Source organism: Paramormyrops kingsleyae, chromosome 4, assembly GCF_048594095.1.
Source record: "Paramormyrops kingsleyae isolate MSU_618 chromosome 4, PKINGS_0.4, whole genome shotgun sequence".
Taxonomy (NCBI): Eukaryota; Metazoa; Chordata; class Actinopteri; order Osteoglossiformes; family Mormyridae; genus Paramormyrops; species Paramormyrops kingsleyae.
Window position 1 is genome coordinate 14,985,876 of NC_132800.1, and position 19,616 is coordinate 15,005,491.

The 19,616-nt window shown below is 43.7% G+C and overlaps 1 protein-coding gene across 2 annotated transcripts in view; it reads left to right on the top strand.

The window, feature by feature from the left end:
* Positions 1-1,237: 1,237 nt before the first annotated feature.
* The window catches only part of malrd1 (MAM and LDL receptor class A domain containing 1), a 66,682-nt gene continuing 48,303 nt past the window's right edge, over positions 1,238-19,616 (top strand). The window contains exons 1-9 of one of the 2 annotated variants that reach the window (XM_023818198.2): positions 1,238-1,561; positions 3,013-3,150; positions 3,654-3,742; positions 4,372-4,557; positions 6,337-6,433; positions 6,965-7,078; positions 14,906-15,043; positions 17,441-17,598; positions 18,831-18,923. In XM_023818198.2, coding sequence (XP_023673966.2) covers positions 1,393-1,561; positions 3,013-3,150; positions 3,654-3,742; positions 4,372-4,557; positions 6,337-6,433; positions 6,965-7,078; positions 14,906-15,043; positions 17,441-17,598; positions 18,831-18,923 — 1,182 coding nt within the window. In that variant the 5' untranslated portion in view covers positions 1,238-1,392. The remainder of the gene's footprint in view (positions 1,562-3,012; positions 3,151-3,653; positions 3,743-4,371; positions 4,558-6,336; positions 6,434-6,964; positions 7,079-14,905; positions 15,044-17,440; positions 17,599-18,830; positions 18,924-19,616) is intronic. The other variant, XM_023818199.2, reaches the window with a different exon arrangement.

Below are 19,616 nucleotides of genomic sequence, written 5' to 3' on the forward strand. Positions count from 1 at the left end.
GTCTCTGGTAGGGGATGTGTTCTTGCTGGTTCTTACACAACAGTTTGCTAATTAAGTGTTTGAACTTGGTTAAGAATGTGCAGTGGCAAAGTAGGGGTGTCACGTTTCGAACCCACTGAGTCCAAGGCAGGGGCACCGTAAAGAAAAAGGGCCTTTATTCAAAAGGGTACTAAAACAGGGCAAAACCAAAACACACCACCCCACACCACGATGGGTCAAACAGGATAAACACGGGCGCACATACAAGGAACGACTTCAATGACAGGACTGGGAAGCACGCGACTGGGAGACACTCTTATGTAGGACTGATGAGGGAGAAAATAAAGGGCAGCTGGAGCGATTAACACAAGGACTGAAATGAGAGGTGAGACAAACGATCAGCAGGCGTGGCTCATTAGGGCCACGCCAGGGAGGAGACAGGAGGGTCAGGCAGGGCAGGACATGACAAGGGGCACAGATACCTTGGCAGATTCAGGTGGCCCAGCACTTGATAGGGGCCATAGAATAATACACAAAACTGAGTGGTAGAGCGCAAGGTGACCTGTGTCAGAGGGGGTCAGACCTTCCAGCTACACCACTGAGGATAAGTGTCATTCAGTAATTGGCCTCTCTTTTTTTTTTTTGTTTTTTTTATTTAACATTTTCCTCATTTTCAAAACTCTGTGAGGTCTACTTGCTAAGAAATTATTCCAAATTAATTCTTATGTTATCTTATTTTATACCTGCAATCTTGGACCAAAATTATGTAATTAAAAGTAAACCCAAATGCATATGATGTTTGTGAACACACAGGTCTGTTTAGCAGCTCCAGAAGATTCTGGTACAGCTAATCGTTCACATACTTTTTCCATCAGTGATATTGTTTAAACCATTTATTCGGTAGAGCTACAGGAATGGAAGATGTTTCTTATTGTTAAATGAGACGGCATTCATTTATGGCTGAGATGGGACGACATTTTTAGACTTATCCTGGGTATTTTACAGGGTTCACAAACTTTAACTCAACGTAAGCACGTAATTCCCGTTACGAAAGCCAGGTGGCACCCCACGCTACAAGTTCCTCAGACGGATTCCCACATTTTTTATGGACCTTTATCTCCGTCCAAAGTCAAGCTGATTGTTCGTGCGCCTGTTGACCTTTGACCCCCACAGTCTGCCAGTGAGTCCTGTGAACACGCAGGAAATGTTGATAAGTATGAGCTGTAAATGTTTTATTGTGCTGCTGTTTGGGCTAAACAGTATGCTTTATGTTACACACTGATCCAGACTGAGAGATGCTTATTTTTCTGGTCGGCTGAGGGGATATTCAGAATTTTTTTGTCCTTTGTTGTACATGTGTGTGCCTTTTTTATTGCTGTCCCAGGCTTGAGGCGGGGGCCGGACGTCAGTGCCATGGGGCTCGGATCCCGCTCCTTCTGCGCACTGTGCTTCCTGGTAACCGTGGCGACGGAGCGGCGCTGCGGCCCGGGGGAGACGGAGTGTCCAGGAGGGGTCTGTGTTCCCCATGAGGCTGCGTGTGAAATCCCAGAGCCGTACCGGAACGCCGATGATGGATCGGGCTGTGAGTGATGGCGGAACGTCTTTGTGTTTGACATGTTTGCGACTGACAGTTAAACAAGTATGTCCTGCCTCTGTATAAATACACACTAAAAGTGTGTCTGTCACCTGCTGGTTTGTGCTGGTTTAACAGTTAAACACAGGTGTGTGTGTGTGTGTGTGAATTAGGTTTACAGTACATTGTGGCGACCAAATGGCCCCCACAATGTAATAAAAACCAGTTTTTTTTATGTTGTGGGGACCATTTTTCAAGATCTATGAATGAAATCAAAAAAGTAAAAATATTTTGTTTGGTTACCTATGGTTAAGGTTAGGGCTGGGTAGGGCTTAAGGTCGTCATGTTGGGATTAGCGTTTTCCCCATAGAAATGAATGGAGAGTCCCCACAAAGATATAATTATAATCCTGTGTGTGTTAGTGTGTGTGGTGCAGTTCTCATATCTGAACATCACCATAAATCACAGTGTAGAGATATCAGTGTCACCAGTGCAGTGTTTTAAACAGCAGAGCCATGCTTAAGGAGCCCAAAAAGGGCATCTGGAAAAATCTCCAGTTTGGCCCCACTGATGGTACCGTACCGATCTAGAACACGTTTCTGGAAAACACCCCGTTTGGGGGCTCGTCTTCAAACAGCTTCAGTCTGTTATACTATTGTACTTAGATCAAATCACATTAAATCAATCAAATCACTTTTACTGTCACATTACTAGTACTAGTGAACTAGTGAATGAAAGTCTTGGGTCATGTGTTTCCTCTCAGCAGTGCAGTACATTAAATAAAAGCAAACTGTACATAAAACAACTGTACAAGATATGTTTGTTTGGTGCTGTTGTTTTTTAAATTCTTGTGACTGCAATGACGTGACATCTTGAATTGTCCTATATGCTGCATACGCCCTTAATAAAATAATAAGTATAATAAAAATAAGAGTTTTGCTAAAATGAAATATATAACTATGCAACTAAAATTAAACACAACTAGAATATAATAGAAGTGATTGTGATTTGAAATCGTGAGAGCTGATTGGACAAAGATTAAGCAGCTGGATGCCCAGCTATAGATATTACCTCAGGTGATACTCATCTGGCAGATCAGTGTAGCATAACCCAGATCAAGTGCTTATAAACGGCACCAGCGAGCAGCAAGCGCGGAACAGGTGGGGTTTACAGATCAAAAGTCCCGGAAAGCAGAATGTAAGAGAAAGACAGAGAGTGGCGGCATGCTGCCACAACAAATTAGAAACAGGAATTGTTAATATGCAGCGTACGATCATAGAAACACGCCAAGCTGCTAACAATGCCGATCTATACAATGTCAATTTGTATGATGGATGAGATGTAAAAACACTCACAGGTGGCTCCCTGACTGACAAAGGCATGCTGGGAATTCTTCAGCGGCTCATTCCTCATCCATTCGCTGGTCCCTGGTTTGACTCTTTCTCTGTCACCCCTTACAGGCTCCGGGTCAGCAGGGTGTGACTTTGAGGCTGGGCTCTGTTCCATGTCCCACGGGGCTGATGCCCCCGCCACCTGGAACCAAAGCTCAGGGCTGAACGACGTAGGACCTGCCTATGACCACAAGGGGCAGCGCACAGGTACTGCCGATGGGTACAGCCACGGTCTGATTCCACATTCATTTAGCATGTTCACAGTATCACAAGCAGCCACTGCGGAAATACAGGTTTTAAATTTGAAATGAGAACTGAACTATTATAAATCACACAAAGGGTCAGATAAGATAGGTAGGATGAATTTTTAGATTTGTGTATAATGTATATGATGAGGATTCCTTTTTAAATGATTAACTGAACCATTATGTTCATGTCTGTGGACTCAATTTTAGGTAAAACAGCACAATTACTTATACATATATTTATTTATTTTTATAATAAATAATTATTTAATTCTTATGTTATTGTTGACCTGAGATATTTCAAATTCCAAATAAAGTCCACCAGGCCCACAACAGCACAAATGTACCAAAAACGTGAACATAATTTGCCTATTAAGACCTTGCTGATAATCCACTAGTGGGTATTCACAGAACGCTTCTCGTGTGACCTCGTGTTTTTAACGTTTTCCCGCCCTTTCCTGCCAGGTCATTTCCTCTTCCTGTCCCGTCAGAGCGGGGTACGACCTCGTGCCGATTTAAGAAGCGCAGTTTTTCTCCCGACTAGCGCCTGTCAGGTGAGGGGGAACTAATAATAATGATGATAATTATAACAACAACAACAACAACAATAATAATAATAATAACAATAATAATAGTCATAATAATGATAATAATACATTTTATTTGCAACACTCATTTTTCACCCTCAATGCACTATACGGTTCTGAAGCAGTTAAAACAGAGAAGACGGATTACAGTAACCCCCCCCCTTCACATTTGCGAGAGTTAGGGGCAGAATTACACTGAGGCACCTCTAACATCAAACCATAGTAGTCTGTTGACCTGAACCATAACATAAAAACTATATAATCCATTTCTCATCAAACAGTACCGTACTGTACACTTTGCATGTCAAATTGCTTTGTCATTTCTTATCTAGACCTTATTATAGAGTCCTAATATCCAAACCTTCTATATTATATCTAAATTTATTTATATGTGTATTTATTTATATATTTCATGATTAATTTGTACATTTATTTATTTATAGTATGTTATGTTATAGTTATGTCCTCCATAATGCTAGTGTGGTGACTTAAAAAACGTGGTCACTATTTCCTATTAATATGTAAAATAGCCGTGATACAATATGCAGTTGCCCAGGCCCTCGACCGGATCTCATTGCTGTTTTCCTGGACCACAGGTAACCTTCTACCACTACTTCGGGAGGGTGGACGGGGTTCTGCGGGTCCTCACCCAAATTCCCGGGTCCAGCCCACCCCACCAAGTGTGGTTGAGATCCGAATCCCTGGTGGAACCCCGGACGGACCCTTCCAAGGTCCCTTGGCAACGCACGGTGCTCCTACTCAGCAGTGACAGCAGTTTCCAGGTGGGGACGCCCATCCCGTCAGTAGTGGTGTTTCATGGTGTCACTGCTAGTGAGACCAGAGGCAGCCCACACAGCCAAGGCGAGGTGAAGGGAGCCCTAGTGTCGACATCCTTGACGGACCATCTGGGTCAACAGTGCTGTGGGTTTCTGTGGATTTTTCCGTTACCATTTCTAGACCCCATTTCTAGAAGTTTCGGCTTGAGTCCATGTGTATCGCTAGAGACTGCCTTCCTCCTCCTTCTCCTCCTCCTCCTCATCCACTGCCATCTGCTCTCCTCTCCAAACATGTGGTCTGCCCCCCCCCCCCCCACCACCACCTGAATCCCACCTCTCACGCCTCCCCAAATATCTGACAGTCTCCCTCTGCTTCCCGCCACATCAAGGCGAGACTGATACGTGAAGTTTGATTTATATATTCCGATTTATACGTTCATGGGTCTGGCCCGAGGGGGAGATCCCTTTCATCGTCTGTCGCCATGATGACTGCAATTCATTAATGACACTCCGTTTGGATCAAAAGCTGGAGAGAGAGTGAGTGGTGAGAACTTTCTGGTAGCACGAGTGGCCCCCCGGTAGAATAGAACGCTTTACCGGTATGGTGGGAAGAACCTCAAAGTCTGTTGCTTCAAAGAATATGTCCATACACCCTCACGCATTTGTGTGTGTGTGTCCCAAGATTCAAGATTGGTTTAGTCCACTGTAGAGGCTTAGATCCTGAGTTTGGGACTCCCTACCAGTTCATGCCATACAGAACGACACGCTTTGCTCATCCACTGCATACAGGGATTTAGCAGAGGCTTCCTGCTTTCTGTGATAAATGTTTCCAAGGGCAGACATCCAACTGACTTTTTAAAAGGTGTCTGGCAAGAATTTCGGCACAGTGATCCGCTACCCGAGTCATTCAGACACCCACACACTCTGACACACACACACAGACACACACACACTCAGACACACACACACAGACACACACACACTCCTCCCTGGCTTAACAGATCAGCAGGCAACAGTTTGTACTTGAAAGGGGCCTCATTCTTCTGTTGGACTCGCGGTGACGATGACATTAAAACATCCCCCTCGTAACTTTTAACCAAACTCCTGCTGAACATGTTCTTTGTTCTTAAGACTATTTAGCAATAAGCTCTTTAATTCTGCTACATATTCATAACAATTTTGCTTCTGAAACCAGGCTTAACCATCTGTAACAGCTTAACATTAAGTAGAATTAGTTCCACCTTCCATATCCACTTATCCATTACAGGGTCACAATGAGACTAGAGGCAGTCCACACAGTCAGCACAGTCCACACAATCAGCACAGTCAACACAGTCAGCACAGTCAACACAGTCAGCACAGTCAGCACAGTCAACACAGTCAGCACTGTAAATATAATGCTGGATCAGCAATTTCCAATTGGCAAATGAAGTTGATATTTATTACAACAATAATATCACAAACATTAACAAAAAACGATAAGTGACAAAAAGTAATAATAATAATAATTATTATTATTATTCAGTAATTGACTGTTTTCATTGTTTTATTTACATCCCCCCGTCTTCAGACAAACTCAGTTTATATTGTATATTCACATCTCATATCATCTTTAGTATTAATTCATATTCATCATTTCAAAACTTGTTTTTCAGTTTATAACAGTCATGGCTTGAATATAGAAACAGATTTGGGGATGCTTTTAGCTAAAGGAAATATATTTCAGTCTGATATAAAACTCCGATTCTAACCAGCACCTGTTTGATTTTTTTCTCGTATTCCCAGGTGATCCTGCAGGGGGAGCTCTATGACTCCTGTCCGCTCACAGAGATTGTGGCCATCGATGATGTTTCATTCAGTGAGGACTGCATCTTGGCTATGGGTAAGACCTTCCAGAACGCTGGGTGATTTTTTTTTAACTAATCAAAAGCCACCAGGAGGTCAAAACCTTAGCTGTTAATGCTCCCGTCATGGAAATGGCAGCCTTGTTATTAATTTTCTAGTTGATGTTAGCAATATTTATGGACTTGATAAAAGTCCAGAAATAAAGAGGAAATAAAGAGGAAACGCAAAGCTGAAATACCTGACAGCGGTTGTTTTTCAGTATGTCATGGATTCTTTTTACTGCCTCTTAAGACAATTAACCAGACATACCCTCTACTTTATGACTTCCAATCGTTCCACCTGACCGAAAGTGAGATAGGGGACATGACCCAGCCAGCCTGAATATGTACTTACCTGAAAAATTATTTATATTCCCCTATCCTATCCATCGAGTCTTTAAAATGAAACAGCACATGTACTATCGTGATATCAGGGTAGCTTCTCCTTCTTCTGGGTCTGTTAGAGTGACGCTGGTGTGTTAAATTGATGATGAGATGCAGGTGGCGTCCTGTCTTTGTGTTTTTCTAAGCAGATTCGGGCTCGCCCTGCCGTGAGGGCTTCCCTACCTGTGTTCCTCACTCCGCAAGCTGTGGATTCACTCGTGGCCGCTCGCCAAGCCCGGATGGCGACAGGGGTGGCTTCCGTGAGTTGAGGATTGATCTGGCTCATCTGGGGAGCGGATGAGTGGGTGGAAAGTGAGCTGAGGTGCAGGGGTGCCATGAAGCATCGGGGCCCGTTAGCACTGATGTGGGTGGGGCCTGACATTCAGATTTCTTACAGCAAGATGGAAAACGTGTGCAGACCTTGGAATAGAGTAGAGAGGGTCCCAGACATGCTGGAGGTTATAATGAATAAATGAAACCAGGTGTGAAATGAATTAGAGGCAAAATAATGCCATGCTAACCTATATCATTGCAATGCTGACCTAAGGCATAGCCATGCTAACCCATACCACAGCTATGCTACTTATGCCATTGTCGTACTAACCCAAGGCATAGGCATGCTGACCCAAGGCATAGGCATGCTGACCCAAGGCAGAGCAGTGCTAAGCAAAGGCACAGCCCAGCTACCTCAGGGCATAGCCATGCTAACTCAAGACGTACAGTAACTATGTTACGCATGTCATTGCCATGCTAACCCAAGGCATAGGCATGCTGAGCCAAGACTAGGGTCGCCGCCTTTGATTTGTGAAAACCCAGGGCACTCAGACATTTTTGTGAATACTTTATGTTAATAGAGGTAGGAATCTCTTTTGCCTCTCTTGCCTATATTGGTCCTGACGCAGATGCAGCAACACTCACTCTGGACTCCTTTGTCTGCTGCTGTCCCGTTCTACGTTAAATACAGATTTTTTGCTTTAATGAGTAAATATATATTGACTAATTATAATCTATTATTAAACCTAACCCTGATATGTCTGAAAGTATACACCCTTTAACAATGAAAACATTATTATACACATTATAATAAATAATAAACAACCTTTTAACTTAATGAATTTGGACAACCCGACACTGACATTTCTCACCTCTTTTCCGTGTGTATTTTCTATCTTTTTGCTGCCTGCTGAAGTCCCTGCTGTCTTTCAATGAATGCTTTAAACCCCAAGCATAATAATGTAATTTTTTTTCAATTTTGAATATTTTTTTAATGCAAAGCTCTGGTGCTACTTTGTTTTTGCACGAATTTCCAGCACTGCCTGTTAAATGCATATTTAACTGAAATTTTGGCTGGGCACAAAACAGGAGAAGTATTCCACAATGCAGACTTTATTCTTTAGCCAAATAACTTAAGCCATACATAAGGATTGTCCAAATGGAATGTCGCTAATCTCTCCTCCTATTGGACAGTTTTCAAATTTTCTTACGTTTGGCTTAAGATATTGCTTTGTGCAATATCTCCCAAGTATCTGGTGGTGCTTCATCCATTCAGAAAGGTATTCAGTTGTACATTGTAAATCACTTTTTCATTGATGCCAGTGGCTCGTCCGATATTGTTTAATCGTCCTCCTCGCCCATCACTCGCCCATTTCATGAAACTGACCAAATAACTATAAAGTTTTTTTAACTAATGTTACCTCTAGCTAGCAATATAAGTTACGGTGAGGTCATGGATGTGAATGCTCATGGCAGACCGCCAGCGCATCCACATGCTAGGTAATAAGGTAAGCTTCGTATTTCTGCTACCAATCAAATAAAAGTATAAACTTGGCCAATCTTCGCTGTGTTTTACCTGTTTTTGACCGTTTACGGACACAGGACTGGATATATAAACATAACCAGGAAGAAAAAAGAATAGTGGTAAATGGAAACCAAGTGAGGTTTTATTTGAAACTACGAAAACGTGTGTACAAAAATGTACAAAAAAATAAAAAATAAACAGGACAGTTCGGGCCCTGGAAAAGAATATAAAGTTTCCAGGACAGTTGCTCAAAAAAGAGAATAATCCCGGGAAAACTGGGACAGGTGGCAGCCATGCTAACCCAAGGCATAGTTATGCTAACCCAAGGCTTAGTCATGCTAACTCAAGACAGAGCCATGCTAACCCAAGACAGAGCCATGCTAACCCAAGGCATAGTCATGCTAACCCAAGACAGAGCCATGCTAACCCAAGGCATAGTCATGCTAACCCAAGACAGAGCCATGCTAACCCAAGGCATAGTCATGCTAACCCAAGACAGAGCCATGCTAACCCAAGGCATAGTCATGCTAACCCAAGACAGAGCCATGCTAACCCAAGGCATAGTCATGCTAACCCAAGACAGAGCCATGCTAACCCAAGGCATAGTCATGCTAACCCAAGACAGAGCCATGCTAACCCAAGGCATAGTCATGCTAACCCAAGACAGAGCCATGCTAACCCAAGGCATAATCATGCTAACCCAAGACAGAGCCATGCTAACCCAAGACAGAGCCATGCTAACCCAAGACAGAGCCATGCTAACCCAAGGCATAGTCATGCTAACCCAAGACAGAGCCATGCTAACCCAAGGCATAGTCATGCTAACCCAAGACAGAGCCATGCTAACCCAAGGCATAATCATGCTAACCCGTCGCTCTCCAAACAGAGGCGCAGGGATTGCTGGGATTGCTGCGAGGATTGCTGGGATTGCTGCGAGAGAGTGGTGTTGAGCTGCAGCGATTGTTTGGGATTGTTTTTTTGGAGTGTTTTGAGTGTTTGTGTGCTTTACCTGTTTACGTGGGTGGCTGTTTATTTCTATTTATTGTTCTTATTTCGGTCAGCGTGAGTGCTTGTCTGTCCTGTCTGTTAATCAACAGCGCGATTATTACCGACAGAGAGCTGCGGGTGTCGCGTGCGCGGCGTTTTTCTGTCCGCGTTTAAACTCCGTAACAAACACCCGCGGGGCGATTATAACTAATAACATCTAACGTCGGTATCGCTACCAAGCGTCGGAAAAGGACAGTTGCTCCTGAGCTTTGCTCGGTCGCCAGTCGGGGCCGGGAGGACATTTTCCACTTTTTTCCCGCTCCGGCAGTAGCCTGCTGTGAGGGGGTTTTTGTGGTTTTTCGACCTCCCAAGAGCAACTTCGATTTCGCCTTGTTTTTAGTTCATACTTGGTTCAGGCAGAAGTTCTTCTGGTAAGTAGTAGTAAGTTTATCAGGTTTAAAATTTTTAATAAAATAATAATTAAGTTCCGTTTTAACACAAGTAATAACTTATTTTAGTGTACTCCGCACGTTACTGCATTTATTGTTACGCAAATTAATCTTTATAGTTAAATACACTATATAAATTTACTGGGCTGGGAGTACGGGGTCATAGTGAGTTAGTTAATTATGGGGCCAGCTCAGTGTTGCGTTTGCAAGATGTTTGCCCTTCTGGACGTTAGTGTCCAGTCGGACTTCATCTGCGAGCGATGTAAGCTAGTGGACTCACTCATGGTCAAGGTTCGCGACCTTGAGGAGCAACTGGCTCGCATCCAATGCAACAGTGAGTTAGATGAGCTAGTTGATACGCCGTTTAGGGAGACGGTGTGTACGCCACTAACGGGGGGGAGGGAGAATGAAGAGCAGAGAGGTCGAGAGAGCTGGGTGACCGTAGGTCGTAGACGCAGGAAAAGGCGTACACACGTTACAGAGGCGGCATCACCTGAGGTGTCTGTGTCTAACAGGTTTCAGGTGCTTCCAGCTTTAGAGCCGGAAGGGACTGGGGAAGCAGGTGGGCCCTTGGGCACTGAGGAGCCCCCTCCCCCCAGAAAGAGGGAGGTTGTGGTAGTGGGGGATTCAATTATTAGGGGAGTAGACAGTTATGTGTGCACGCGTGATAGAGGGTCCCGTACGGTGTCTTGCCTGCCTGGTGCCCAGGTAGGAGACCTTCCAGATCGTGTGGACAAGCTTTTGGCCCCAGCTGGGGTGGATCCAGTTGTCGTGGTGCATGTTGGCACCAACGACATAGGCAAGGGTAGAAGGGCTGTTCTGCAGGATAAATTTATAGAAGTCGCCAATAAGCTTAGAAGCAGAACGTCCATGGTGGTATTTTCCGAAATACTCCCCGTGCCACGCGCAAGTGAGGCTAAGTTAGCTGAGATAAGGAGATTAAATGCGTGGCTAAAAGGATGGTGTAGGAAAGAGGGGTTTAGGTTTATGGGGCACTGGAGGACCTTCTGGAACAGGTGGGACCTGTTCAAGCCGGATGGGTTGCATCTGAACCGGAGGGGAACCAGTGTACTGGGAAGGCGTATTTGTAGAGTAGTTGAGGAATGTTTAAACTAGGGACTGGGGGGGCAGGGAGGTTAGTTAAGTATGTAACTGGGGGGAAACGGAAAGCCCAAAAAAATCATATTATAAGTAGGCACTGTAATAAGCCTACCCTTTGTTGTCTGTATTTAAACGCCAGGAGTATTAGGAATAAAATTCATGATTTAGAGGCTCTTATCTCATCGGACTCTTATGATATTATAGCAATAACTGAAACGTGGTTGAGTGATAAGGATGGACAAGAATATAATATGGATGGTTACACATTGTTCCGTAAAGACCGTATAGGTAAGAAGGGAGGTGGTGTTGCAGTATATGTAAAGGAAATCTTGCAGGCAAGGGAGCTTACTGATATAAGTAAAAGTACGGAAGCTATATGGGTAAAATTAGATGCTACAAACTCAAATAGCCTAATTGTCGGTGTTTGTTACAGAGCACCCAATGTAGCTGCTGAGGAAAGCAGATTGTTATACAGTGATATTAGGATTATGAGCAATAAAAATGATGTGGTAGTTATGGGTGATTTTAATCTACCGGGGATACAGTGGGACATTGTTGCTGGCTCTTCTGAAAATGAACTTGAGATGGTGGAATTAGTACAGGATTGTTTTTTTACTCAGTTTGTTAACACCCCTACCAGGGGAGATGCCATTCTTGATCTTGTTTTGTCTAATAACCAGGACAGGATTGGTAAATTAGATGTTTTAGAACCACTTGACAGTAGCGATCATAACATGGTTAAATTTGAGGTTAAGTTTAGTGCCCGAAGAGCAAAGTCCAAATCAAAAATATATAATGTTAGGAAGGCTAACTTCAATTGTATGAGATTAAAACTAGAAACCGTGAACTGGATGGAGTTAAATAACAAAACTGTTGAAGAGACATGGGAATTTTTTAAAAGCACATTATTGCAAGTACAAGAGGACTTCATACCTGTTTCTAGCAAGAATAAATCTAGGAAATTGCAACCTAGGTGGTTTAATAGGGACATAAAGTATAAAGTAAGGAGGAAAAGGGCTTTGTTCCAGAGATGGAAAATAACTGATGATGACATAATAAAGCAAGAGTATCTAAATCTACAGGCTGAATTAAAAAATGACATTAGACGAGCTAAAAGGAATGTCGAAAGGAAGATCGCATTGGAGGCTAAGGATGACGTTAAAAGTTTCTTCCAGTATTTTAACTCTAAAAGAGCTCTAAAAGCTGAAATTACTAATCTGCAGGATAGTAAGGGTCTTATAATTGAAAACGACATTGACATAGTAAATGAGTTCAATGATAGTTTTGCACGGGTATTCACTGTCGAGGACACTAGTAACTTACCAGTTCTTATTACTAATTCAACATCGTCTATAACTAATATATATATAACTGAAGCTGATGTTTTGCAAAGCCTAGCTAAGCTCAAAATAAATAAATCACAGGGCCCTGATGGCATCTTACCTATAGTGTTAAAAGAGATGAGGGATATTATTTGCCGACCCTTAACATTACTGTTTCAAAAATCCTTATCTGAAGGTGTGGTACCTTCTGATTGGAAGCATGCCAACATAACGCCCATTTTCAAAAAAGGGGATAGAAGTAATTTGTCAAACTATAGGCCAATCAGTCTAACTTGTATAACTGGTAAAGTTATGGAGGCTATAATCAAAGAGAAAATGGTAGATTACCTGGACTCAAATAACATTTTGAGGGATAGCCAGCATGGATTTAGGAGAGGTAGATCCTGTTTAACAAATCTGTTGGAGTTTTTTGAGGAAGCTACTCAGGAAGTTGATGATAAGAAGGCCTATGATGTCATCTATTTAGATTTCCAAAAGGCTTTTGATGTTGTTCCCCACAAGAGGCTCTCACTTAAACTCAAAGCGACAGGTATTTTAGGAACTGTAGCGACTTGGATTGATAACTGGTTAACGGATAGGAAGCAGCGAGTAGTTATAAGAGGCTCGATGTCACAGTGGGCCTGCGTTCATAGTGGGGTACCGCAGGGTTCAATTTTAGGACCACTTTTGTTCCTAATTTACATAAATGATATAGACACCAATATATACAGTAAACTGGTGAAATTTGCAGATGACACCAAGGTGGGTGGTGTAGCAGATACTGAACTAGCGGCTCAGCAGCTACAGCGGGATCTTAATTTAATTAGTGACTGGGCTGACACCTGGCAGATGAAATTTAACATAGACAAATGTAAGGTACTCCATGTAGGGAGCAGAAATATAAAGTACAGGTATTTTATGGGACCTACTGAAATAAAGGTAGCTGATTATGAGAAAGACCTTGGTGTGTATGTTGATGCTTCCATGTCTCATTCTCGCCAGTGTGGGGAAGCAATAAAAAAGGCCAATAGGATGTTGGGGTACATCTCCAGGTGTGTGGAGTTTAAGTCAAGGGAGGTAATGCTAAGATTATACAATTCCTTGGTGAGACCTCACCTAGAATATTGTGTACAGGTTTGGTCACCATATCTTAAAAAGGACATAGCGGCCTTAGAAAAGGTGCAGCGTAGGGCCACAAGAATGATTCCTGGTCTTAGAGGAATGTCATACGAGGAAAGGTTATTTGAGCTAAATCTGTTCAGCCTCAAGCAAAGGAGACTGAGGGGGGACATGATCCAGGTCTATAAGATTCTAACAGGTTTGGATGCTGTTCAACCGAATAGTTACTTCAGCATTAGTTCAAATACAAGAACTCGTGGCCATAGGTGGAAATTAGCGGGAGAACATTTCAAACTGGATTTAAGGAAGCACTTCTTTACACAGCGTGTAGTCAGAGTATGGAATAGTCTTCCTGATAACGTAGTGCAAGCTGAATCCTTGGGTTCCTTTAAATCAGAGCTAGATAAGATTTTAACAACTCTGAGCTATTAGTTAAGTTCTCCCCAAGCGAGCTCGATGGGCCGAATGGCCTCCTCTCGTTTGTATAGTTCTTATGTTCTTATGTTCTAAGACAGAGCCATGCTAACCCAAGACAGAGCCATGCTAACCCAAGGCATAGTCATGCTAACCCAAGGCATAGTTATGCTAACCCAAGACAGAGCCATGCTAACCCAAGGCATAGTAATGCTAACCCACACACATCCCCAGTCATAGCACATCCTAAACCCATGTTATTCACACTAAGCCTTGCCATAACCGGCCAAGAGCTCCATCTCCTAAGGAGTACTGTGGTGACATGAGTGAGGACCCAGGTATCAAAACACCATTCAGCCCCCAGAAACTGGATTGATTAGCACAGCCTTGAAGTAAAAGCATTCAGAATCTCTCATCTTGGTTGAATGGGATTGAAAGAGGGGGAAATGGCTAGATAATTATTTCAACAAAATCTCTTTTCTATCTACCTCACACAAAACACTGAATGCATTTTATATTCAAACACTGTTCTCAAACTTAGCCTTGTAACAACAATCGCTACCACAATGGCTACTCATTGCTGATAGGCTAACCAATATCACAGTGCAATATCACAATGGCCAGTGACAGTGTTGGAATATTAATGACTTTGAAGCAGGTGCGATTCTAGAATTTTTTATGGTGGGGGTACAACAGGGGCCATAATTCATACATCAGGGCCAACCTTACGATTAGCTAATGATATGTTTTGAATCGGTCAGTGCCGGGGAGGGGGCAGGCCGGGGACCACTCAGCTTTCCGAAGGTCCCCACTCCTGTATACACCCCTTGAATCCCAGGCCCCCCCCCCCCCTTTTGGATAACGTGGTTCAGACCAAGTCCTTCTCTCTCTCTGCAGAGGAGGGCTGCGGATTCGAATCAGGATTGTGTGGGTGGCAGACGGAGGGACCCGCATTATGGAGGAGGGTGAGCGGCCAGGGTGCCGTCCGCAGTGCCAGCGCACCCACTGTGGACCACAGCCAAGGTTCCGCCCATGGTATGACCTGCACCAGTCAGAGCCTTGGAGGGGGGGGGGCAGGGGGGGGGGGCAGCTTTCTTTGTCTGTCACAGCTGCTGAGGTGTGAGAGCTAATTTTTAAACAGCATGTTCTGGACAAATGAAACGCAGCAGAGTTGTGGGGAGGAGATGCAGCACAGCAGGGTTTAATCAAATGAGACATTTTATTTCAGGAAAGCACAGAACCCCATTAGAGGACCTCACACACAGAAAACAGAATGAAAACAAAAAACCCAGCAGCCCTCCAGCTCTCTCTATCGCTCCTCTCTTCCCCCCATCTGACCCCATTTATCACCTTAGATAGTTGGGCCAAGCAGGGCCAGCCAACATTCTTTATGTGAAGAGCCTGAGGGCATCAATAACCCAAAGCCAGTTCGTCGCTGATGCTCTTCATGCATCTTTTATGCGTGATGTTCTCATTGTCAGGAATTGGTTAATAATCGACAGATGTATTCAATGTGCCTGTGTTATAGCATATATACAACTATAGATCTTTCCTGTGGGTAGCCGGGTTAAATTTTATGCCAAGTAGATCTATACGTTGTAGTTCTCGTGTGTGCCGTGTGGGTCTGCAGATTTGGGTACTGCATTGTGCGTGTGATCGGAAGGTTGCCTGTTCAAATCCCAGGATTGGCTGAGTGATTTCACCATTGGTTCGCGGCCAGCTTCCTTGTCACGGTGCACATGCACAACGAGATGAGCTAATAGTCTAACTTAGTTTAAGCATCACACATAGCAATAGGGTTAAACAAAACAACAGAATAAATAACAAAACATGGGGTCTTTGAGTAAGGTCCTTAACCCCTGTTTGCCCCAGGGACTGCTCTCTCAAAAAATGGATGCTGCTTTGGAATAGCTTGGTTCATTACAAGATAGAAAATCTTAATTTCTTACAGAGCTCTGGTGTGTAACCCCGGCAAAAGTCATAAGAGATTGTGTCCCTTCAGCCATTAGATGAAGTGTGTGTGTGGGGGGGGGGGGGGTTGCAAATGACAGCTTGGATGTGCTCACGTTCCAGTAAGGCTTTTAGGTCAGAAGTGATAAAGGCAACAGGGCAGGCTGACCCCATAAAGGCTATAAACTGGTTAAAAACCACAGCTGGTAACCCTGCCACCTGCCGCATTTATGAATGCGGGGAAGCGTGTAAATGCAAATGCACTTTTGATGTGTGTATGTTTTATTGGGCCTTTTTCGCTGAGAATTCAATGAAACTCACTATTAATTTGAAAATTTGCATCCAAGTCATGGGTCATTAACATAATGATATCATAAAGGATCCACTTGCAAAGTCTCACACCAACAAAAATTCGACAAAATCATGTTTTTTGAATGGCAAAGTAATAACCGTTCATTTAATGTAGTGTAAATATATAGAGTGTGTGTCCATCCATCCACATCTAGCGTGCTATTGTAGGTCTGGGTCATGGGACTGCGTGGGAGGGTGGGAATATATGGGATGGGAATGGCAATCCCAGGCTGCGTTGGATGCAGGGTTGGATACATATATAATTCATATTTTGTTCTGTAGAATAACTAAAGGGAATGCAGATATGACTAGTCCAATATATATGAATGACCAGATTTCATTTTAGTCTACTTATTTTAACACCACAAAAATAACCCAAACAAACTCGCGTAATTATTACCTGTTTTCTTGACCAACATTCTGGTTTCTTGCCTTGTGTATAGCTTGGTATTTTACCTTAATAATTCAGCTCTCACTCTGACCGATGGAATATCATCTCTCAGGGTCCTTGAATTGAAAACCTTCAGGGTACTACTGCTAGCCTGAAGGTCATTAAGCACTAGTGTACAAGGGTGCTGTTAAGATGCCTAAAATATTTAAGGCTCCGAATGGGACTGTGACTTACTGAAACGCCAAAACAAAGGCCTGATTCAGAAGTTTAATATCAAACACAACTCAACTTTCAACACATAGGGAGGAAAGCTAGTAGCTCCAATCAAGCTGAAGATAGCCTTGGGCCAGCCAAGCAGTTGGCTGTGAGACCCAGACATATCCTCCTAAACCTCATAAGAGAAACTAACCTATTGAAACAAAACCTCAAAAATGACGTTATAAGAAACCTCCATAGCAAAACAACATCAGTGGTTAACAAAATGGCTCGGTGCTGACGGGAAAGCTGTTGTCCATTTTCCTCTGCTTGGCCACAATTTCTATTATAACAGAAATTAGGACCAGGTGAACAGCATCACCATCTGAAATGATAACACAAATTAAGTGGCATGACCAAAACACCAGTAGAGGGCGCATGGAACAGAGATGCTGCACCATGACCTACTTGATAGAAGCCTCATACTTTAACTGATTGACTGGTACATGATGAACAGCGGCATCCCATGTTATCTTGCTTCTCAGGTCATTATCTCCGGATCTCTGGTAATCCTGTAGTCATACCCAAAGTTGCCCTTCTTGCGAGCCCCCGCTACCGTGCTCCGGGGTCTGCCTGCACCCTCCATTTTCACCATGCCCTCTGGGACGGCGCTGAGCTGACAGTGTGGCTACAGACCAGTGAGGTAATACCATCGTGCTGCCCCGACCACAGAGCTTAAATGTTCAGAGTGTGCTGATCACAAGAGCGTGGATGTTTTGACCAATCATGAGACTGTGTCCCCCAAACTGTTCTAAGGTCAGATTTCGGAAGAGATATTGCTCCTGTTTTTTATTACATTGTTATTTGGAATCATTAAACTTCCATGAGTGAGTACGGCAGTATTTAAGCATTTATAGGCCAAGGTTTTATTGTCAATTAATATAGATTTATATGAACAATTGTATATTATTGATGGGGGTGTGGGGGGGGGCTTAAATAATCCAAGGCCAGCAGAGATGTTATCGTCTAGTTTTTATAAGGTGCACAGGAGGACTTTAAAATGTTCACTCAGTGATGGTCTCGCTTAAAACCCTATGGATTCCCTGTGCAACAACAACTCAAAGAATGATGAGGCTGTAAAAAACATGTAATTATATATAATGTAACTCTTATATATCGTCATTGAGCAGGGGTGATTTTAGGATTCTAGAGCTGGGGGCCATAACAGAGGCCGTAATTCATGCAGAGTGGCCAACCTTGTCACCCAATGATATGTTTCAAATTGGTGAGTGACACGGGAGTTGGCACCCTGGGAGCCAATCAGCTATCAGCTGGGGCGTGTGACCCTGCAGCCTCGCCCCTGTCTTGTGTCCTAGGCCTCCTGGGATAAAGTTACCATGATCCTGAAATGATTAAGAGTTATGGAGATGGAGGTGTGGTGGGAGTGTGTTTTTATATATATGTGTGTGTGTGTGTGTGTGTGTGTATATATACACGTCTGGTTGCTTTGTTTGAGCCACAGCAGGTTTCATGATTTCAGCACAGAGGACTCTTCTCCAGCCAGCCACACACTATTTCCTCCCCATGTTTTGTAGTTAATTCCTCCTTCTGTCGCTGCACTGCTTCCATGGGGCGCTTGCAGCGAATCACTCATGGAGGATCAGTGCTGAGAGGCAGAGATATGGAAAGTAAATGCGGCCTGTTAAAGAGCCGTGCTCTGTGGCATCTGTGTCTCCATGGCAACGTGTGACAGAGGTTCGAATGACTCATGTCTGGTTTTGAGCAAAAAAAGCGTGCCTCGTTTGGACAAACGAGGCTCTTTGGATGCGTTATAAAAGCTGAGTGAAGGGAGCCTTTCCCCGTATGACTTTTTTCATTCATGGAAATCTGCTTCGGGACATGCTATGTTTAGGAAAAACCTTCTCTCTACACCAGGAAAACCAGACGGTCTTCCACAACAGACGGGGGACGGATGACCTGTGGATGGGGGTCAACGTCTCGCTGGGCATTCACCAGGATGAGTTTCAGGTAAACCCAACGTATGACCTGATCTAGATACCAAGATCCACAGTATGCTGACCTGATGGCGCATGACGTTAAATAATTCACTTCCTGTGCTGCTTCGAATTTGTCTGTCTGGGCAGTACTTGTGGGCATAGGCTGGTGGAATATCTGGAGCCCAACACCCCCCCCCCCCCCCCACACACCCCCCGTGTATAAATTCTCACCAGGAGAATTATAGGCCCTCCCAGAGCCCTCAGTACGCAGCCTATTTTGCCGGAGACCCTGAGGTCCCTCTTCAGCAGTCGCCCACATCACCGGCAGCCAGCAGTACCATACCTGCATGCAGACCTCAGCCTGCTTTTGCATTATGTTTGTAAAAAAGAAAAAAAGAAGGTCCTCCGCTCTGTAAAGCTGGACGCTGTCAGCTTCAGTGCCGCATTTGCATTTTTCATTTAAAGGGATCTGCGTTTATAATTAAAATGAGTCATTTATCTAAGGTAGTATTTTTGGGATGCCTTTAAGAGATGAAGACTGTCATTAGGGTGGTGCGGTAACTCTGGGTGGTACTTTAGCTTCACACCACCGGGGTTAGGGGTGTGAATCCCGCCTCTGCTCTGTGTGCGTGGAGTTTGCATGTTCTTCTCATCTCACACAGGATTCCTCCAGGTATTCTCATTTCCTCTTCTTGTCCAAAGACATGCAGTATGATGAACTGGT